The sequence below is a fragment of the Dipodomys merriami genome, unplaced genomic scaffold (genome assembly GCF_024711535.1).
Source record: "Dipodomys merriami isolate MVZ:Mamm:240054 unplaced genomic scaffold, mDipMer1.0.p SCAF_4, whole genome shotgun sequence".
Lineage (NCBI taxonomy): Eukaryota > Metazoa > Chordata > Mammalia > Rodentia > Heteromyidae > Dipodomys > Dipodomys merriami.
The window spans coordinates 15319324-15342339 of record NW_027205603.1 but is presented as its reverse complement, the minus strand read 5'-3'; the positions used below and the strand labels follow the sequence as shown (position 1 = coordinate 15342339).

Below are 23016 nucleotides of genomic sequence, written 5' to 3'. Positions count from 1 at the left end.
CCAGTCCCCAAAACCATCAAGGATGTCGTGTGTGTGTGTGTGTGTGTGTGTGTGTGTGTGTGTGTGTGTGTGTGTGTGTGTGTGTGTTTGCAGCTGCAACTTGAGGATTTTGCTCTCTCAAGATGCTTCTGCCTCCAGCACATGGAGTGAAAATGGAGGCCCTCGGTTTAGGAGTCCAGGCCCTTGATGACAGGTGCTGTGCTCCTCAGAACCAGGGCACGGTTCTGAAGCCTGCTTCTCGGTGGCTCCCTGTGGGCCACTGGCAGTGTGGGGAGGTGGCCGGGAGGTGTGGCTCTTACCTGGCGATCTTGTCCGTGCAGGACATAGTGACTAGCTGCTCTCCCAGCAGGATGCCGTCCCACGTCTGCACTGCACTGGGGGCTTGCACCGGCACTGTCCCCTCCCCAGACTCAATCTTGGTACGCAGGTGCCCGCGAAACTTCCTGACGATGTGTTTGGCACTGTTCACTAGAAAAGAAGGGTGGGTGGTGAGAGGTGCTGGGGGTATTTGTCCTGAGACAGGAGGCCTCCAGGGGTTCGGGAGGTGGGAGAGGAGGAGGGGGTTGTGACAGAGACCACGTTGCAGGCTCTTGGTGGGGCTGGGCACAGGGTCAGGCTTGGAAGAAAATGCAAGGGTCAGGGGGATGTCCTCATCTCAGCTGTGACATGGTTAAGGTCTGGTCCCAGAGCAGCACTGCTCAGGCCCGGTCAGCTCAGCCTCCTCTGAAGGACAGAGAGTGCACATTTCAGATGCTTGTCAGTTCATACTGTTTTTGTCACCACATAGAAGCCCAGAAGAGTCTTGGGTGACATGTCAACCAATGAACTTGGCTCAGTCCCCTAACCCTTCACTTATGGGCATTGAAACTTAAAGGTGTATAATCAATCATATAATTTTCACCTGTTGTGAATATAGTCAGCCTTTTGTGTTTATCGGTTTTGCATTCATGGATTTGACTAAACAAGGATCAAAAGTATTTGTGAAAAATTATATCCATACTGAACACATAGATTTTTTTTTCTTATAAGTTTTTCCTAAGCATTATAGCACAGCAGCTATTTACAGAGCATTTACATTGTAGTCACTATTACAGGTGCTCTAGACATAATAAAGAAGTTATGGGAGGATGCATGTAAGTTATAAACATGCAAATATAACACCATTCTATATGAAGGACTCTAGCATTTTGGTATCTGCAGGGGGTCTTGGAACCAATTGCCTATGGGGATCAAGGGATAACTTTATTATTTCTTTTTTTTTTTAAAAAAACTTCTGTCAGCTATTTAAAAAATCATAAAACCATGCCTAGCCTTCAGACCACATAGAAATACTGGTGGGTAGAAGTTGGCTCTCCCTCTGCCCTAGAGTTTAATTATGCTTCCATCTCTTCCTATCTGTGTAACCCTGGGAGAGCAACTTGAAATCACTACAATATGGCCATTTCCCCTTAAAATAAAGGTGGTAGTATTAGTGTCTAGCAACATGGTTTGAGGGTTAGAGGAGGCAGCAAGTGCGAAGGTGCTAGCGTAGCTCAGAGCAAAGCTCTCCCTAAGTCTAAGCGTCTCTTTTTTTTTTTTTGGGTCCAGTTGTGGGGCCTGAACTCTGGGCCTGGGCACTGTCCCTCAGCTCTTCAGCTCAAGGCTAGTGCTCTACCACTTGAGCCACAGCGCCACTTCCGGCTTTTTTCTTTTTGCTTATGTGGTGCTGAGGAATCGAACCCAGGGCCTTGAGCATGCAAGGCAAGCGCTCTACCACTGAGCCACCTTCCCAGCCCCCCTAAGTATCTCTTATTATCCAGAGCCCATAGGAGGCAGGGACTTTTTCTACCCCAAAATGATAAGCCTAGGGTTGGTCCCTTGTTTGCCCCCCATGACCTTTGTATGTCCTTCATGGGTCCCAGGTTCTTTCCCTTTCTTTCCAGAGTCCTCTCACCACACATCTACCCATATCCACTAAAGCATTCACTCCATAGTTATTTAGAGAGCTAACATGACCAAGAGGAAATTTATATTGGCTTTCTTTCCATTTCTTTAAAAATTCTGGTGTATTAAGTCTGGATTCTGGCATTAGAGAAATGGTTAACGTTTGAATACAAATTATTAATGAAAGAGCACTGCAATTTCTACATATAGACATATGTGATAATAGGAGTGCATATATAACACTCTCTTGAAAAAGTTTTAGTGTTTTGGAATCTGTGTATCTAGAGTTTCGTCCTCATTTACTCTCACTGAAGAGATGGCTATTACATCCTTGAGTTTTTATGGGATTTTTTTTTCTAACTGAGTCGAGTAATTTCTAGTGTACCTTCTCATTGTTTCAAAGAGCTGAATTTTTTTCCAGTAAAGTTTCATAGTAGGTTATCTTTGGGAAAGAAAGGTTATTTCATTTAGTGGAGACAGTAAACTTTTGAGGTGCTTCAGACAGCTTTTTTATGGTACAACCAACCAGATATTTGATAAGATTCAGTGTGGGCTTGTCTGTGAGCTATCCTTGGGAGTTAAAAACAAGGAGAGAAATGGAGCTTGGATGGTCAATAGATAAACAAATGCCCAGCCTTCCTTAAGTCACACTGGTACTGGGAATTGCAGCTTTAACTAGTAGTGGAAGTTGGATGATGATGGTGGCGGTGGTGATGGTTTGATGGTTGTGACACTGATTGTGGAGGTGGTAGTGTGGAGGAGTGGGTGTTGACCGTGGAGTTTGATGGGATGGAAATGACGATGGTTATGATGATCATGAGGGCAAGGATGGCTGTGGCGGTGATCACGATGCTAGCTAGCATGGCAGTGATGATGCTGATTCTGGTAAGTTACACACAGAATCATTCCTAGGACCAAAAAACACTTGGGTTAATCTGAACTTTTTTGTATCCCAGGTGTTTATCTTATTTATATTTTTACATATCAACTTCCTATGGAAAACCATATTGAGGGGGTGGAGGAGCCAGTACCCCTCACAGCTTCTGAGATGTTTGGGACTTTATGCTCCCAATTGGGAGAATAGAATACCCATTGTGTTTTTCCATTGGTGTTTCAGTGCACTTGTCTTCTACTGTACCACCATCCAGGTGTCAAAGTTGCCTGTAACACTGCCAAACCTTTTGAAGTCCTGAGCCTTGGTTTAGGCCAAGGATGGGAGGTCTGACTTGACTTAATAACGGTTTCTAGGAGTCAAAGTTTCTAGATAAGATTAATTTTGCCTCAAGAGCCAGGTGTGTGAGACACTCCCCAAGGGTTTTATGTTTTGTTTTCGGAGCAGTGAAGGCCCCAGCTGCCTTCTCTAGCAGCTTCCTGTGGAGCTCGTTCAGTTCCATGGTGAGCTGAAGAGCTGGTGAGTTCACAAGCACTCATGTTCTCTGTCTTCTTCTTGGCTAATTGCAAGTGGTAGGAGGAACCTGAAGAAGCCTCTTCAAGTGGAATGAAATGAAATGGCTTCCCAGCGAGGAACTGCTGGGAAACTCAACCTGAATGATCTGCAGTAGGTTTACAGTATACCTGAGATGGCAGAGATGAAGAATACTAAAATGATACCTATATGATTACACCCAGGTCCAGTCAAACATCCAAGTCCCATTCTGACCATCCAAATTGTCTGACTCTTCATTGTTGTGACTATTAACCTAAACCTTTACCTTTTGGGAGTGATATTAATGTATGTTAGAGTAGCAATAGGCTTCAGAAAACTGTCCAAGCAAAAATTTATTGTTAGGGGAGAATCAAAAGAAGATATTGTTAAGAGACTAATAAATTAGCTATCAAAAAGAAGCTAAATCGCACTTTTAGATTGCACTTTTTAGATAAATACTTTTTAGAGGGAGAGAGCGAGAGTGAGCAGGGAGTCAAAACTGGAAAACAAAAAACAACCCACAAAGGTATAAGAAAGGAAGAAAATATCTTGAAACATTAAATAAACTTTATATTTTTTCAATCGCCTCCACCCAGTCTGTCTTAGAAAGTACATCTGAAGCAATCCACAGTTTATTGTAATAATCAAATCTATTGTATTTACCATGCAGTCATATGGGTAAATCTTTGCCTTCTGTGGTGATGATGCTAATGAGGATGTTGAATTGTGAGCCCAAATTGCCATATATTAATTGTCTGCAAATTTCCATATATTAACTGCACCTGTAACTCACTAGGAAATCTGCAGCTAGGAATATCTGGGACCACATTTTAGATTCCCTCACTGCTATGGGCTTTGGCTCTGTTTCCTGAATTGTTCATTTAGGTGATGATTGGCACTGCCTTAGAATGAATGTATTTAGGCATTTACCATGAATTTGTAGCTCAGTGTATGATATAACCCAGCTACTTTTTCATGGCTTCTTGTGGAAGATACGCTGGAGAATTTTACTTGTGAAATTCTTGGAAAATGATAATAAGAACCGAATTTGCCAGGTTATTTCAAAGCCATGCAATAAAAGAGGGATTTGTGGTGAGGTCATTGGTGATTTGGAAGGAAGATCGAAGTAGCTTAGCCGCACGGAAGTGCCCTGGACCGTATATATTCTCTTAAATTTAGGATCTTTCCAGAATACCCTCAGTTTTATCTAACTCGGGAGTTATCTGCCATTCTCTGGGAGGCTGAAGGGGGTCTGTCGCTCCTTGGTGGAAGATGGGGACCTTCATATTTCAGAATCCTGACTGTGACCTAGGAACACAACATATATATCTTGTTTTGAAGAAACTCCTTGAAGGCATCTGTTACCACCTGGACTAACATTGGTCTGTCTAGAGGTCCAGGAAGAAGTCACAGGATCTAACAGTTTTGAGCTACCTGAGAGGAGCAGAGACTTGGGCGGGTGGTGTGAAATTAGAGACGCTGCAGAGGTTGTCACCAAAGCAACGTTTTGGATGGATGTGATGTACCAGTAGAAAAGTCTTTGATGCCTGTCCAGTATACTGTTGGCTGGGGGTGGGGGTGGGGGCTCCTGCAAGGAAATCACTTGGCCTTGGAGATACTCTGCTGGACTTTCCATCAGGAAATGAATGGCCAGTGTGGACAGATGTTCACATCCCGTGACTCAAAACATGACTGATGTTCAGATGCCTGGACCCCACTTTACCACCCCAGAGGAACAGAATCTTAGCCATGGGGAATCTAGCAGAAACTTGAATGTGATGAACTTCTCAGTGTGTCAAAATAACCAAATCCATTCATTCCTAGCCTTGCAGGCAACATGTCTGTAAAAACATCATGGTCCAATTAGCCTGGCTATCATGCAAGATTCCAGAGATGGAGACCTTTTGTGATTTATTCACAAAAGTGATTTGGCAGAGAATTTCTTGGCCACAGCTTCCCAGGGAAGTGCAATTGGATGGCACCACAAGAGTCTGCATGCTGTTGCATAGGCTCTGAGTCCCTGGATTTGGTCTCAGGGAGTTGGGGTTGCCCAGTAGATTTTGACTCACAGTGCTCAGGAAGCCCATAAACGTTCTCAGTTCTCAAAAGAGCTGTGAGGTCTCTAATGGAAGGCTGCCACTTTTTGCACTTGGTGGAGAGTTCTAGATGTTCCTAGAAATTTCCAGTCAGGCTCAGTTCTCTCATGGATCATCTAATTATGCCCTAATGATCATTCAAAACCTCAGAATTAAAAAAAAACATGCCTCGTGTTTCTTCATTATTTAAAAGGATGGGGAATGATCTAAGCTACCTTTTTAAGGCTTCAAACTTCTCTTAGCTCAAGTAATGAGTCCCATGCCTGGCGATAGGCTGAGAGTGTGGGTAGGAAGCAGAGAGAACCTTGGGAAGATGGTGAATCCCAGTCCAGAGCTTCCTCTGGTTTGGGATGGGCTCCTTAGATGTCCAGTGAAGATCGTGGTGGAAGGACTGAGCATGTCCATGCCACATCCATGTCCTGCAATCCATTTGTGAGCACTATGCTAGCACAGTGATCTTTTGGGTATAGTAGGTCCAGAGAACATGGCTCCTAGGGCTTTATTTAGACCTACTGGATCAGAGGGGCTGGCGTCCCTATGGGTTCACCTTCTTGAAGGGGGTGGGTGCTGGCTGCCGACCTCGAGTTTTCCTGGTGTCTCCAGAAATGTCTTCTCAGAGGGACCTGCTCACTGTTGACTCTGCCATCTGGCCAGCCCTGGTGGGAGCCTCTCAAAACAAAGGCCTGGTCACTTTCCTTCTCTTATCTGTTCCCTCATCGATTCTTCTTACAGAATGGCATTGAGAAATGCCACGGAAATGAGCAGCACCGAGAGCTGTCTGCCTCTCATCTTGCAAAGCTGGGTTCAAGGAGTTCCTTTCAGGGGGAGAAGCTGCAGAAGCTGCTCCTGAGAGCCCCTGCCTTCCTCAGAAGGGACCAGGGCAGGAGGAAGTCTCTCGAAGCTCCTGCCAAGCAGAGGGCAGTAGCCATGTGGGTTTTCTTATTCATATTGGGCAAATAAAGGGAAAGCAATGCAGGGCTTCTGGCTGATGAGTTTACCAAGCAGCTAGAGGTCTGCCTTCTCTCAGATCTCTGGGTAGGAAGAGTCAGGAGGCGCCAGCCAAATTTAGAGGAATAACCCGGGCAGTAGCGTCTCACTTCTTTCCGCCACAAAAATACGAAGGGAATGCTTTTATTTATTTATTTATTTGTACTCCTACTAGCACCTGCCACTTTTCAAAAAGTACCATGAAATAAAACACATCTGTGTCTGCAAGTACCCCTCAGGGGGCCTTCTGAGAATGTATTTGTTTGCTATTCGGAGCCGCCGACCTTGCAAGTTGGAACTGAAGGCTGGAGAGGCCACAGCGGCTGCCGGATGCACAGAGACACGAGAAGCCAATGAGCCAGAACCGTCCCCAAGGGAGACGGGAAGGAGTTCATGGCTGAAGTCCCCGAAGCCCTGGCTCAGCTCCTTCTCCACTCCTGCTGGGGAGTCTGGCCAAGGAAGCTGGAGGAATGAGGGTTAGGCCCAAATGTCTCGCAAGCTTTTTCCTCCCTCAGACTGCAGGCTTCCGGTGGGGTCTTGGTGAGGCCAAACCTTCCCAGAGGAAATGGCAAGATGACTCCCCCTTAGCTCGGTGATGGGGAATGGATCAAAATGTGACCATTTTCCAGGGCAATTTGGGACCACGGAGATCCAGTGTGACGGACATGTCCAGGGAAACAGAACCAGTTATGTGGTACCTTCTCCTCCTCCTTCTGGAAGCTTCTCAGTAGAGAGCTGACTCCCTGCAGTGATCTCACAGTGCCCTCACCATGGGGACCACACCCACTGGGGAGGAGAGGTGTCTACTCCTCCTGAGGAGAAGCCCACCCCAGCCCTGCTTCCTTCCCAGAGGCAGTGCCTTTAAAATTCCCTGACAGCTAATGAGTTCCCTTTTGGACTTTCTGTTTGACTTATTTTTCTCTCATCTACTTTCCAAAGGATGTGAAAATGCCCTTTAAAACTGCATTATGGAGAATCCTAACCAGCCACTGTCCAAAGGGGAAAGTGATGGGGCTGGAGGAGAGGTGGCAAAAAGGAGAGAGAATGAGTCTAGACTGGCATCTAGGCTGAGAGCTGGAGAAACAGGCTAAACACAGGGAAGGTTGAAAACCAAATACCTTCCCTGCTTCAACATGCTTCATCTTTGGTGACATTCCTCATCACAAGCCTGGAACACAGCAGGTGCTCTATAAATGTTCATTCCCCTCCCCCCGCCCCCCCCCTCCCCCCCGCCTTTGATCATTAGAACACAAGAGCAGCCTTCCATTTTAGGAAAGTCAGATCAGAGCCGATCTTTAATAACTGGACATTGTCCACAGTTTCTACTGGAGATTTCCTCTGAGTACAGAACTGACTTGCTAGTGTTTCAGTGTCTTTATTAGGACCAGATTCATCATCATATCCCTGATAGTTGTGTTTTGTTTTTGCATAAAATATTTCAATGTTTTATTTAGCTGGAATAAACCTGCAAAATGTTCACTGTGATTAAATCTAGATGGTGGAAATAGATTCACAGAAGTATGTATGGAAGTGTGTAGGTGTGTTGTATATTTATACAGATACATGTGTGTGTGTGTGTGTGTGTGCACGCATGCGCACGCAAAAGCAGTAATAGGACTTCTTCACTGCATTAAAGCAAGGAAGCATTGAAGCCATCAATAGCACCCAAGGAGAAACTCACTTCTGCCCTCAACCCTGGGACAGAGTGTCACGACTCTGATGATGGGAGTGATCAGGAGACATCATGCATCCATGGCTGCTCCTGTCCCTACTTGGTTGATGAAGTAGCCCGGCCACTCCTGGCTATGGGACCTTGTGGTTAACCTGGGTGGTACTTTGGCAGGGCCTTATTTGCCCCTGACTTGGTTATACAAGCTACAATTCTTTCTCCCCAGATAGAGACCACTGAAGTTTGCATCCATCTTATATCATTCTTGTTTGCCTTGTTTTCTTCCCTGCTTGGGATAATAGGGACTGTCTGACCTATTAAAACTATAGCAAATTAAACTGCTAATTTTAGATCTCAAATTGCTTTTTTTTTTACTCATGATCTGGGCATTGTAGGCTAAGATTTTGGAGCTATGATTATTTAGTTAATTGCGGCTACAATTCACCTGGGCCAAGCCAGCCTGGGACAGTGTCTAGCTACAGGAGTGACTGGAGCTGGTCTGCTTATGAAAGGCACATGCGTTCTCTTACGGTCAGTGGTGATCTCGTAGGGGGAGTTGAGTCTCGCGTCTCCGCAGGGCGATGTGCTCACGTAGAGATGGAAGAGGATGTTCTCCCGCAGTCTGTAGCCGCCTTCCTTTAAACGCACAAATATTGACCGCTCTGAGTCCTCGCGACGCTTACTAGGGACAGAAGGATGAGAGGGGTCATTTCCTACCAACTGGGCTGGAGGACCCTCCAGCGAGGCCCGGGTGATTGTTCTGTTTCCTGCTGCTGTTTCCCAGCCCCCTTGAGCATTCATACTTTATGTTTGTCTTTTCCAAAGCCAGCATCTACTGTGTATAATACCACAGTCCTGTGGGGTTCATGGGAGCTCCTCACAGGGGTGTCTCCTGGTACACTGTGGACTGGACAGGGCCTCGGGGTGCCCGTGTGTGTGTGTGTGTGTGTGTGTGTGTGTTAAAAAGAAAAAGATTAAAAGTGGGGAGAGGCTGGGGTTTGAGTACTAACACAGCTCTGTGGAAACGGAAACGGTGAGAGTCTGTGTTTCTTCTGCCTCTAACCAGAGCAGATTAAAAAAGAAAACAAATAAAAACAAAACCCCCAAAAGCCAAACAAACAGCAACTTCATCAATGTGCTATGGGCCTTTTGTTCTAAGACAACCTCCTGCAGAGCCTTAAAACTCACATGTGAGTGGGTGGCCCTCCTTGGGGTGGGAAGACCTCCCCTCCCTCACAGCGAGCGTTGTTCCTTAGAGTTCAGCAGTCTACTTTGTGCCAGCCTAGCTGTTTCCACGTGTTCTGCCTCACTGGTGATGGATTCTGCGTTGCTGAGTCTGAGATCTCTCAGGCAGCAGGGCAGCCATTCCCTTCCCATGAAACTTCCTTAACTGCCTCTTTCCTTCCTCCCCCCCCAGCCACGCCCCCTTGGAGTGGCTTAGAGCCATCTCCAGAACCCAGGCTGGAGGAGATGCAATGCTCACTTCCCCTCACTGGCATCTGCTGGGTAGGGATGGGTGTAGTTGTGTTTAAATCCCTTGTAGCCAGAGGCACAGAGCTAGGCATGCAGCCAGCTCCTGGCAAAATGCTGGACCGACTGCCTTCCACGATATAAACAGGAGGTAATCGCAATACTTGGAAATATTTCCAGTTCAGTGGTTGGATATGGAAGAGGAACCTTCTCAGCATTGTGGGAGGTTTCCAAGTCTGTTCTCTTCCCTTCCACCCCTCAGCAGGCCTCCTGGAAACGATGTGGCAGTATATCAGGCTGCTGGGCGCCACTCAGGGGCTCAGATAAAAATTAATTGAGTGTATTAAGGTATTGCTTTTATTTGAGTCGGTTAAGCATGTGTGGGGTGGGCCTTTCTTCCCTCGGTGTGGCTTCTGCACACACTAATGGGACTGAATGAGTCACTGGCTAAAGTGCCCCCCGAGACCCCATTATTAGTGGGTTTGAGAAATCTCGCGTGACAAGATAGGAAAGGGCAGCTGGAAGATTCGGGGAAGGATGCGTTCTGGCAGGGACCAACAGCATTCCTCCTGTCATGCCTAAACAGCTCAGCGCGGCAATGCGTCTCAGATGGTGTACACTCAGCTCTGCCTGCCTTTCTGCTGGTGTTTAATATGTCAGAGAGGGATGTCAGCCCAGATGACAGCCTACCTCGGCTGCCACGAGAAATCCAGAGATTCCACCGCAGGAGCATGATTGTGAGGCTCTTATTAAAATGCACGTGGAGGTGGAGCCAGGGAACAGTAGCTCTCTCACAGCCCATCATTGGCTTAGTTGAGGACGAGGCTGGCAGAAGAGGAGCCTATTTGGTAGTGGTAGGGTGTGGGGTGGAACTGAGTCAAGCACAGGGGGACCTTGCCCACAAAGACATAGGTTGAGGACACCATCCAGGTGGTTGTGGTTTTTGTGAGAGCTGCTTCCTGCCTGGGACTGAGGCAGGAGAAATGCAATCTGTCATCTGTGCTCAAGACCTGGGGATGGGAAGTAAGCTGCTGGCCCATTTGGGGGTGCTGACATTCGAGAGATGGCTCTGGCCAATCTTGCAGAGACTCTGAGCTCTGGAAGAAGTTTCCTTGGCTGAGAAATTCCCAAAACAAGATTGACAAGGGACCAAGGAGTCTGCCCCTTCTGTTGAAATGCCGAAGTGTGGGTTAGTTTGAAGTAGACACGACTTGGTCAAAACTGAGCAGAGATGTTAACTTCAACTGGACACCTTTCCAGGGATGGCATAAACATTTACCAGGCAGGGAGAACACTGACCCAAGTAACCTTGTGTCGTACCTGAACACACTTCCAATTCAATCAAAGCAATTGGTGGGGAAGGAGGGGAGAGACAGACAGACAGACACAGATATAGAAAGAGACAGAGAGAAAAAGAGAGACACAGAGAGAGGAGATTCTTTCTTCTCTCCTTCCCTCATTCCTCCCTTCTTCTGGGGCTAATAACTAGGAAGCAGGAAGAACCATATCTATACCCACAGTGAACAGGCTCTATCCATTTGGCTGTTCTATGGAGCGAGGACCTCTGGGCTATCTGGCCCTGGGAACCAGATTGTGTCCTGGTCCCACTAACATTTAGCTTGAGTAGCTAAGTAGAGAAATAACCTTGATTGAAAGTGGATGCATGGCACTTAAAGATACAAGGATGAATGTGACTGGCTTTTTCCTTGACAGAAAAGCTCTTGTTTGGCAATCCTAGGATGTAGCAAAAAACAAAAAACAAAAAAACCCAAAAAAACAACAAAGATCAAATGGAAGGAGCTGTGCCAGGGTGTTCCTGTGTGTGTCTGTGTATGGGGACCTGGGTGAAAGTGTGTACGTGTGTGTGTGTGTGTGTGTGTGTGTGTGTGTGTGTGTGTGTGTGTGTGTGTGTGTGTGTGTGTGTAGGTAACTCAGGGGCAATCACATTAATAATGAGGATGACACCTGGCATGTCAACATTTTGCTGCTGGTGTGGCACCAGAGGATGCCCCAATAAACACAGATGTTTTATGGCACAGAGCTGTTCACCTGGTACAGGAAATCTGCCAGGATGAAGGGGAGTATATGTTTGTCTGGCCACAGGCCCCCCCCCCCCGCTCTTTTGTGATCTCTGGTTGCTCACACTGTTGAGCTATAGCAACAAACCCTCATCAAGGAGCTGTGAGCCCTGGAGGAAGCCACCCAGCCCACGCCAGGGGCCCCTTACCTCAGGTGCAGCTCCAGCTGTGCATACAGGAAGTGGAGAAATGCTCTCCTGGCCACGATCTCAGCATGACAGTCGTTGACCACCAGCCCCTGGTCACTGATGTGCTCGCCATTGATGCACTTGGTGCCCGAGGACAGGACGATGACCTGCGCCTGCCTGGTGTCCAAGCCTAGGGGACATAGAGAGCGGTCAGAGCGCCTCAGACTCACAGCCTCTCATTCCGCAGCCAGGCATCGCAGAATCGCCCTGCAGGTGACCTGGCCAGCCCTCTGCACATGCCAGCTCCCATGTTTACTGGATGACAGAGACAGAAAGCTTGCTAAGTTATGGGATTTGTGTAGGGGATGGAAAAGGCCTCTGGTAGCATCTCCCCTCGCTCATGGTGTGGCTTTTGTGCTTCACCCTGGACTGGCAGCTGTTATTGTGAGACTTCCACTGATTTCTCAGATCAAAGAGAGTCTTGAAATCTACCTTGAAGATATCAGATCTTACTCTCAGGCCAGGAAGAGTTGTTGAACTTCTTGAGCAAGGCAATGTCCTGGCTGTCTACAAATAAATACACCTGGAGGGACTAGATGAGCAGAAGAGAAGGCTGGGTTTGCAATGGGTGGGCACCCTGTAATAGTTCACAGAGTTTGAATGCTGTACCATGAGGACTTGGGAGACACCAGCAGGAATGGGTGGGTTAGGGTGGCTGTGGGCCCAGAGAGAGATCTGTGAGGAGTGAATCAGTAGGGTTGGGAAATTAAAATAAAGGATGGGTGGAGAAGCCCAACTGTAGGCTTAAGAATATAGCAAAAACCTAGCAAAAATGAAAACTGTAAAAAAAATAATCCTATGAAGAATAGCCAGATTCAAGGCCGATTGCCTTAATTTGCAGGAGAGGAGAGGACAGACATTTTGTCATTATCTCTCCTCTCAAAGTTCATGGAGGGTGACTTTATCAATTTTATGAGTCGGAACAGGGAGTTCAATAGTGATTGAAAAATAGAAGTGGAAAAAAAAGGGTTTAGGAGCAAAAACTTCATTAACTAGCATTTAGGTAGACAATAAATAGACTATTAGTTTCTTAACTCTCCTGCTGCCTGGTGTAAAGATGCAACCAAGGCCCCTCTTCCTGTGTGGAAATACAAATTATTCTTCCTGTTTTCTGACCGTTAACTCTCATAATGAATTGAAGGCATTTGTTGGGGGGGGGGGAGGGTGGTCAAAACGGGCAGGGGCAGCCTTGTTGCTGCACAGCAATTGATTACATTTTCCTTGTGTTACTTAAGTTCCCCACAGGGAGGCCCTTGAATCTTGGCGGGGAGGGGGTTGTGCGCGAGTGGCTGTTGGAAAAGGAGCCTCAGAGCCTCATGGATCTCTGAGTGTTCTTAGGGCCATCAATAATGCTTTATTTAAATAGTGTGTCTTGGGTCAGGCTACCAGGAAGCAGAGGTTCCACTGGGGATTTGTGGGCGGTGGTCTGTCTAGAGTCTGGGGAGCATAGAACCAAGCAAGCCACGTGAGGAGGAGATGTCACTAAAGTCTAGTCTAACGCTAGCTGGATAGAAAACTCTGGAATACGAAGCACACTACCTGGCTGCCCTACTTCAAGGCAAGGTGCTGGGATTTGGTACTTGGTGTCAGTCATTAGCTGAGGGTGTTTTTTCCAGGTGTTTTGATGTCTGTGGGTCAAGGCCATTTTCAGGCAGTGACATAGCTCCATTCAGCACTGGGACAAACTGGAGAAGGTGGCAGGAGGCAAGAAGGGGTCTGGCGTTGGTGCCAACACTTAATGCCAATATTTAATGGCCTTCCAATAAGACTGCTTAGCCTGGAAGATGCACATTTGTGTAGAAAGTCTCACTCCATGCAGAGGTATTGGCCATTTCTTTTCTCATAAAATTTCAGAAAACCAATACCAGAATAAACTAACAGGCTGTGGAATAGCATGAGAAGCAGTTATAGGAAACGTGAAGATACCAATGTGTATAAAATAAATAGGGAAAGATGACCAAAGAGTTCTTCCCTCTAGCAAAGCACCAGTCCCAGTTACTTTTGTAGAACACACCGACCTTCCAAGAGCAGGGATTTTAAGTCTATTTACAGAGTTTTGGTGCACAAAAGAATGAAGGGAAGCCTTCAACTTGTTGCTATGAAATGACCATATGATTGAAAATATCCACCTGGCTGAGACCACACAAGAAAGAGAACTACTGAGGGCTCGCAGTTAGGAATATATTTTTTTTAAAGTTCAAAATAAAATAATATCCATCATTCCGCCAAAGAAAAATAATGGTACAGCATATTCCTTTTCAGTCTGGCGCTGGTGACTCACGCCTGTCATCCTAGCTACTCAGGAGGCCGAGAGCTGAGGATTGCGGTTCAAAGCCAGCCGGGGCAGGAAAGTCTGTGAGGCTCTTATCTCCAATAAACCACTCAGAAAACAGGAGGTGGTGCCGTGGCTCAAGTGGTAGAGCGCTCTCCTTGAGCTGAAGAGCTGAGGGACAGCTCTAGGCCCAGAGTTCTAGCCCCATGACTGACAAAAAACATATTGTTTCTCAATCTCTATGGCAGAACTAGGTGAGAGAGAAGGAACTGGAGCTAATGTTTAATAAACCAACTGATAGTGCATGAATCCTTAGCCCCTGTCTGTATCTCACAGAGTCCCAGTCTCCTCTAGCTATCCAGTTATAATTCTGAGCACTACCTCTCAGTTATTTGCTATGCTAGGGGAGATGTTGAAAGCTCTATGGCCTCAGAAAAGACCACTGAGTCTATTCATGTCCCAGAGTAGGTAAAGAAGAAGGTAAATCTGGAAAAGTATGACATGTTTTTGTTATGTAGATAAAGTCAACAATCGTTGGCTAATGGTTGATACATTGTCTGTATGTTTGCCTGTCTGAGTCAGATTCTACCTCATTGGCCCTCTGATGGTGGCGTGGTGTCTCTCTCTCTCTCTCTCTCACACACACACACACACACACACACACACACACACACACACACACACACATGCACGTGTGCAAAGCACTTTGGGGAAGATAAGCCAAGCTCTGACTAGGATTGGACTATTCTGACATTGCTGTCTTCAAATGAACTCTACCAACGTACAGTCCCACCTCCCATTGATTATAGCAGATACTACCCACGGTCTCTCCAGACATTAGTAATAGTTGGGTGTTTTCATTTTGATGCCTTGAGGAATTATAGACTATATTTTCATTTAACTGAAATAATTTGTTTAATAATTCACTCAACTCAGTGAAGTTGAATATTTCCCACATAGTCAGTAAGCATTTGTTTTCTTTCTCTGAACTGATTTAGCCTTTCCCCCTAGTCTATCAAGGTATTTAAAAAAAATCTTTAGAAGTACTTTTTATATTAAAGAGGTAAGTGCTTCATAATATAAACTGAAATCTTTCCTAGTTTTCTTAATTGTCTTTTTTTTTTTTTTTTACTGCCTTTAAGGTGTTTTTCCATGCAGAAATATTTTTCACCTTGAAATGAACATGTTCAAAAACAATCTGGATAATAATTGCGATAATTGCAATTATAATTTATCATAATTAGAGAGTCCTTTTACCAAGTTTATAAAGAGATCATCTCTTATTTTCTTCTAACTCATATACATTGTCTCTTAAAAAATGAATTTGTAGTTTACATTAGATTAATTCTTGGTGTACTTCCTATGGGTTTGGACAAATGAATAAAGGTAAGCATTTGTCACTTTAGTATGATAATGAGTGGTTTCCCTGCCCTAAAAAACCCTCTATTCAACCTTTCCTCCAATGGCTCCAACAACCACTGGCTTTAGCTTTGGGTATCTTTTTTCATTCTTTTTTTCTTCAGTACTGGGGGTTTTGAACTCGGGACCTTGCACTTGCTAGAGGGATGTCTCCCTATCACTTGCTCTGTGCCCTCATACATATTTGGGTGTTTAGTTTTTTTTTTTTTTTTCAGATTCCTGGCCCTGGACAGCAATCCTCCTGCTTATACTTTTCACATAGCTGGGATTACAGGCATGTGTCACCATGCTGAGAATCTTGACAACATTTTGCCCAGATTGGCCTTAAATCATGATCCTATGATCTCTACCTCTCAAGTAGCTGGGATTACAGTCAAAAGCCAACACACCCTGTTTCCACGTAGTTGGGATACTGTACCATGTAATCTTATCAGACTGACTTCTCCCACTGAACAATACGCAGTTTCTCCCATGTCTTTCCATGGTTTCACAACTCATTTCTTCTTAGTGCTGAATAATATTGCATGGTCTGGATAAACCACCGGTAATCTATCCATTCGCCTACTGAACGACACTGTGGCAATGTCCAAGCCCTGATGAATAGAGTAGCTGTAGAATCCTTCAGTTCTTCATATCCAGATTGCGATCTATTTTGGCATTGACCCTGACGGTGGTGTTCAGAAATTTTATTTCTATGATGTCTGCTTGGTTATAAGGTGCTGTTCACTGGATGGCCTTGCTGTGCCTGGTTGACTGGAGGTTTTGTGGCCTGTAACCTGTGTTATATTCTTGCCTGTGTGTGAGTTGAGATCTGGCTTTCTCCTTTGTCCACACAACCTCACCCTCTGTGTCAGCATACAGCAATGAGTTCACTGAGCCTTTGTAACTTGCTTGGAAGCTCCTAGGATTTGTCTCCCAGCATTGGACCCCCAGCATTGGAACGTCTAGAAGTCTCTAGACTTTCCTGCAGAATCAACTTTCCTAGTTCAAAAAGTAAACAAACTGCACCTTAATTTTTTAAAAATTTATTATAAGGGTGTTGTTCAGAGGGGTTACAGTTATGTAAGTGAGGCGAAGAGTCCATTTCTGTATGGGCAATGTCACCCCTTTCCTCGTTCTCTCCCAGTTCCAACTGCACGTTTAAGCCAGGTGCCTGAGGCTGCTACTTCTCCTCAAATCCCATTAACCTTATAAATCAATTTGGAGAGGGCTCATGGCGTGAAAACCTCATGTTGGAGAATGCAGCGTGTCTTTCTGTTGCTCAAATATCATGGGTGTCCTTCAGTGGGGTTTTCAAGTTTTATCCGTACAGCTCTTGCTCATTGCTTGTCAAACTTATTCCTATTACCTTGTTTGTTGTTATAAATGGAGCTGGCTTTCCTTTATGGTTTCTCTCTGGGTGCTGTGTGTATATGAAACTATTGATTTCTGTATATTAACTTTGTTCTCTACCACCTTATTGAACTCGCTTATTGTTTCTAGCAGTATTTCGACCAGACTCTCCTGAGGAGCCCATATAAGTGATCACAGCTTGTTCCCACACTGCGGTGTTTCCTGCTCCCTTCTAATTATGAGTCCACTCATTCTTTCTCTTGTTAAGAGCTTCCACAGATGTTAAATAGTGCAGTTACAGTGGGAATCATGGGCATTTTCTGTGTGTGGTAGAAAGTCGTGTGTGTGTGTGTGTGTGTGTGTGTGTGTGTGTGTGTGTGTGTGGTCATATGGGGGAAAATCCCTTTATTCTACTTGATTGAGTTTTTATGTAAAGTCATGATGATTGGATTATATCCAATGCCTTATCAGTGTCAGTGGCTGTTAACATATTCATTGCTTTGTATTGTTAATACAGACAGAGCTGTAGGTGTGGCAGTGTGGGGGAAGTGTCCTCTTTCCTGCCATGAAGGGGGCTGGCAAGGGTCTTGCAGCAATCTTGTGGTGGAATAAAGGAAAAGCCAGGGCACTGCAGACCCTGAAGCCATCCAGGGCCTGAATGGAGTCTGTTGCCACTGCCTAGCCTGTGGGTTAGCCGAAGATGAGCTGGAAAAGATTTGTGTGAGACATTGCCAATCAACCATCTCATTTCCTAACTGATACAATTTCAAAATGCCTAGAATTCAAGATAGCATATGACATACATCAGCAGATGTAAGGTGACCAGATCAATTCCTGAAAAGAGTTTTAGTTCTCTTCCCCAAACATCAGTACTGTGAAGGATTTCACTGGATATAAATATGATAGTTTCACATTTAATGAAACTATTTAATGCCTTCATCCTATCTCCAAGAAAGGAGAATGACAACTCTTTGCAATTAACAGATTGAAAAATCTATTTATCTCTCTGTTTGTATTATGCTGAGCATGCTCTTCACCCCCATTAGTAACTTATTCTTTTATATCAAAGGAGCAAATCTGAAGCACCTGATCTGATCAATGAGAAGATCTCACTGGTGCTAAAACCAGAAATAATGAGAGCGCAAAGCCACAGCTCATAAATAATTCAGAGACTAAATACTTTAAGAGGCAATATTTCTTCTATCTGTAAGCAACTACTTGATATTTCTCATCGTTTGTCCTCTATTTTTATTCTCTACTTTTAAAGACACCAGATTCAGGATTGTATTTGAAACAGTGCAAAAGGTAACTTTCATTTAGGCCTTGTGAGTTCTGCTTCTGATTTGTGACCCTCTGCCAACCTCCTAATCCTGGTATCTATCCTCCCTTCCTCCCTCCTTCCCTCCTTTCCTTCCTCCCTCCTTCCCTCCTTTCCTTCCTCCCTCCTTCCCTCCTTTCCTTCCTCCCTCCCTCCCTCCCTCCCTTCCTTCCTTCCTTCCTTCCTTCCTTCCTTCCTTCCTTCCTTCCTTCCTTCCTTCCTTCCTTCCTTCCTTCCTTCTTTCCTTCCTTCCTTCTCCTCTCTCCCTCTCTTTCATTCTCTTTTTTTATTATTATTATTTTATTTTATTTGAGAACATACTGTACAGAGGGGCTACAATTACATGGGCAGGATAATGCATACATTTCTTACCAAGCATTGCAGCCTCCTCCTTTGTTTACCCTTCACCTCCCTTCCCAGCCTCCCCCCTCCCCCCACCCAATTATACCCCCCTCCCCCCCCACCGACATTGTAAAGCTGGTTTTGACATGACATTTTGTACTTCTCATTGTTGCAACAGGTCCACCTGAATCCTTAAACGACTTGTTTGCCCCCATCTCCTCCACATGTTATACTGACATCAAATATAGTGAAAGCGGGGGTTACACTGTGGGGGAGGGACATACAAAGCAACAAAGAAATAATCTTATAAATGCGTTAGAAACATATGCATGAAAGAAACGAAAACATTAAAATACATATTTAAGGGTTCATTTTCCTAACATCACATTATCTGACCTTTTCTGCTTGACTCATACCTATACTAGATATTGCAAATAAGGGAAACCATGGGACCTATGCTTCTTAGGGCCTGGCTTACTTCACTTAATATAATTTTTTCCAAGCCTTTCCATTTCCTAACAAATCAACAACAAATCCTCAAAGAAACAACTGCCCAATAAATAAGTGGGCGAAAGACTTAAAGAGAAGCTTCTCTGAAGAAGAAAGAAGGATGGCCAATAGACACATGAAGAAATGTTCAACATCCCTAGCCATAAAAGAAATGCAAATCAAAACAACATTGAGATATCACCTCACTCCAGTTAGAACAGCAAAAATCAAGAACTCTAACAACAACAGATGCTGGAGGGGATGTGGACAGAAAGGAACCTTACTTCATTGTTGGTGGGAATGTAAACTTGTTCAACCACTTTGGAAAGCAGTATGGAGGTTCCTCAAAAGACTTCACATAGATCTCCTCTATGATCCAGCAATCCCACTTTTGGGCATTTACCCAAATGTTTACAAACAAGACCACACTAAAGCTACCAGCACAACTATGTTTATTGCAGCATTATTTACCATAGCTAAGATATGGAACCAACCCAGATGCCCCTCAGTAGATGAATGGATCAAGAAAATGTGGTATATATACACAATGGAATTCTATGCCTCCATCAGAAAGAATGACATTCTCTTTTTCTCTAACTTTCTCTTGGGTGGAACTCTGGTCCTCAGGCATACCATACAGATTGTCTAACTTCCTAGCCACATGTACAGCTCAATTTTTGGCTGGTAATTAAAACATTTTTCTTTAAATTGTTTTTATAAAGGTGATGTACAGAGGGATTACAGTTACATATGTCAGATTCTGCTGTTGATTTTTGAGATAGGATCTAGTTCTAGCCCAGGACTGGTTGGTCATGGTCCACCTATGTTAGGCTTCCTGGTGGCTGGAATAATGTCTGTGTCACCATGTCTGGTTCTTCATTGAAAAGACATCTCTCATACTGTTCTCTTTGAGATAGCATTGAACCACAATTCTGATCTCAGCCTCCCAGCTAATTAGGATTATGGGCATGAGCCACTGGGCTCCAACACCTATTCTTTCCTTGACCAAACTGAGGGAGTTACTTTTGGCTCAAATGAAATTGATTAGTTTACAACAGTTTTCCTCAATTAATGACCCGATGACACAGATATGCACTTAGGATCGGAGGCTACCCATTGTGACTTTTTTTTCCTTTTTGTTCTTCCTCTTCCTTTTCTCACCCTGTCAATTATTGACTCACTTTTGTAACTGGCCATCACCAGGATAATCTCTGTTGTAGTTTTGGTGGTAAATGGACAAAGCAAGAAGCCAAGAGATCTTAGCTGTGCTATAGTTTGGGTATGTAAAGACTCCGAAAGGTCCATGTGCTCAAGCTTGTTCCTCAGTTTGGCGCTGTTTGGGGGTGGTGAGAACATTTAAAGAGGGGCCTAGGGGGAGGTATTTAGGTCATTGGGCTTATACCATTGAAGGGGACTGTAGGGGCCTCAGTTTCTTACTGCAAAGGAATAAATGAAGGTACTTTTCTCTGTCCCCTGGTTTTGGGGTGACTGGCTTTCTTCTGCCATGTGTGTTCTCTGTGATGTGCCACTTTGACACAAGTCTAAAAGCAAACAGAATCAGTGGATTATAGACTAGAACTTTCAAAGCTGAGAGTCATAGCAAACCTTTTCTCTTTTAAGATGCAACTACCTTAGATATCTATTATAATGATGGAAAGCTAACACAGTGTGTTAAATCAAGAGACCCTGGATTTCCTTAGTGTGAATGACCTTGAATTCTAACACAGAGGTGTCTAGAATGGCCCCACTTTTCCTCCAGTGTTTAATACATAGCTCCCATCTCAGCCTCCCCTGATGTGGGTGGAGAAATCTTAGAAATTTAAATACAGAGTCAATTAGATGAGAAAGGAGTATGACCCCAAGTGCATACATTTGGAAGTCCACAAGTCCTTCAAAGGGCTTCTGCTTTACCTAAGTTCACATTTGCTCACTAATTAGCTCAACTCTTTAGAATATTTGTATTGTACCTCCAGCCACACAGTGGGGATCCAGGGAATGATAATGACTTCTCCCTAATAGAGAGTGCACAGTGGATTATCTGTAGTTTGTTCCTCCCTCCCATCCTTCTTTTTTTCCTCCTTCTTTATTTCTTTCATAAGCATGGAGCAGTCTGTTAGAACTGATGTACATAGTTAGGATAAATATAAGAGCATTTTAGTTTGTTAAATAAGATAACATAGTTTAAGTATATCACGCATTACCTGGCACTTAGGCAAACAATAGATGTTAGCACAATTCTTTTCCTTTCTCTTTTTACCAGGAAACTTCATGTTATGTTTTCATTTAAAATAAGGACCATACTTTAAGAGACTAAAATAAAGACAAGATTAGCTTTATTGCCATAAGCTGTAGTATTGGATTTTCTTAACTCTGTGAAAGTATTGAGACGTTTGGATTGCAGCTAAAATGCAATGCTCAGTTATGAGTTAATGATCAGAAAATTGCAGAAGTGTTTGAACAGCTTCTACGAGAAGCTTCAATATCAAAAAAGAGTGCACCAAAAGCATTTTCTTTCTCCTTTTCAGGGGTGGGGAGGCTTGTTTCTTCCAAAGGCCATTTGGCCATTTAAAACATCATTATGGACTACACAAAAATTATCTATCTAGGCAGTTGGGCTAGAAGGAACATGGCAGCAGCAAGAAGGATTCTGTACTGTCATGTTCCTTTCATGGGTCATAAGACCCTTGAGCAGGAAGTTTCCCAGCCCTGTAATGAATAAATTAAGCATTTTATGAGGAGTTGGCTCATAGCCTGGGCTATTGTTCCTCTTCTTCTTAGCTAATTTACTATTATTCTAGATGAAACTATTATCTCTAAGTGAACTATGAGTTGGGGCTGGAGTTAGTCTAGAAACTGACTCTTTTAAATTTAGAAAAATTAATGTTTAATTGTTTTGTGTGTGCTGGTCCTGGGGCTTGAACTCAGGGCATGGGCGTTGTTCCTTAGCTTTTGTGCTCAACCACTTGAATCACAGCTCTACATCTGGCTTTTTGGTGTTTAATTGGAGATAAGAGTCTCCTGGACTCCTGCCCAGGCTGGCCTTACACTATGATCCTCAGATTTCAACCTTCTGAGTAGCTAGGATTATAGGCACAAGCCATCTACACCTGGCTTCTTTTCCTTTATTTTAAGGAGATGTGTTTACTGGAAACAAGTGAGCATTCAAGCTATGCAGGGGGCAGTTACAAGGATGGTAAAACCTCTTCTGTAGTTTATGCCTTAAATTTAACAGCTCTAACCAAGGACTTAGAGAATCCATTGTCCATGAGCCCTCCATACTGTCTGAGATGTCAGCTTCTGTGACTCTTATTGTGACAAGATCTTATCATGAGCTTCTTATTTCTCTGTATCAAGTTGGCACTGATTAAGATCAATTCCGTGAAATCCAAAGGCTAATTTACCATCTTTCATCATGGTATAAACTTTGTTTTTTGTTTTTGCCCAGTTCCTTTATTTCATTTTATCTTGCTCATGCCTGACTGAATATAAAGAAAAGATGGGTTAAATTTAAGATAGAAGTGCTTTATAGTCATTCAGGATAGAACATGGAAAGGGAGAGGTTTGGAGATGTGTGGGGAATAAACTACTTAGACCTTGATTCTATGAGGCCCTGTGGAGGTGAGCAAGCACAGCTGTGTGTGCTATAATGAAAGAGGTTTCAATTGTATAGATATTGTCGTGACTTAGCTGAGAAAGATCAGTATTATATGACTCAACAGAATGACATTCTTTTTGTTTTTGGCCAGTCCTGGGGCTTGAACTCAGGGCCTGGGTGTTGTCCCTGAGCTCTTTTGCTCAAGACTAATGCTCTATCACTTTGAGCCACAATGCCACTTTTTTTTTTTTTGGTGGCCAATTGGAGATAAGAGTCTCTCGGACTTTCCTGCCCAGGCTGGTTTGAACTGTAATCCTCAGATCTCAGCCTCCTGAGTAGCTAGGATTACAGAGGTGAGCTACCAGTGTCTTGCTGAGATATACATATTTTTTTTTTTTGTTGGTTGTGGGGC

General features: G+C 44.3%; 1 protein-coding gene across 2 annotated transcripts in view; it reads right to left on the bottom strand.

The window, feature by feature from the left end:
- Adarb2 (adenosine deaminase RNA specific B2 (inactive)) overlaps positions 1-23016 on the bottom strand; it is a 411210-nt gene that overhangs the window by 29837 nt on the left and 358357 nt on the right. For both annotated transcript variants that reach the window (XM_069990577.1, XM_069990578.1), the window contains exons 5-7: positions 11799-11967; positions 8632-8783; positions 300-468 (exon numbers count right to left, since the gene is read on the bottom strand). In XM_069990577.1, the coding sequence (XP_069846678.1) occupies positions 300-468; positions 8632-8783; positions 11799-11967 (490 nt within the window). The remainder of the gene's footprint in view (positions 1-299; positions 469-8631; positions 8784-11798; positions 11968-23016) is intronic.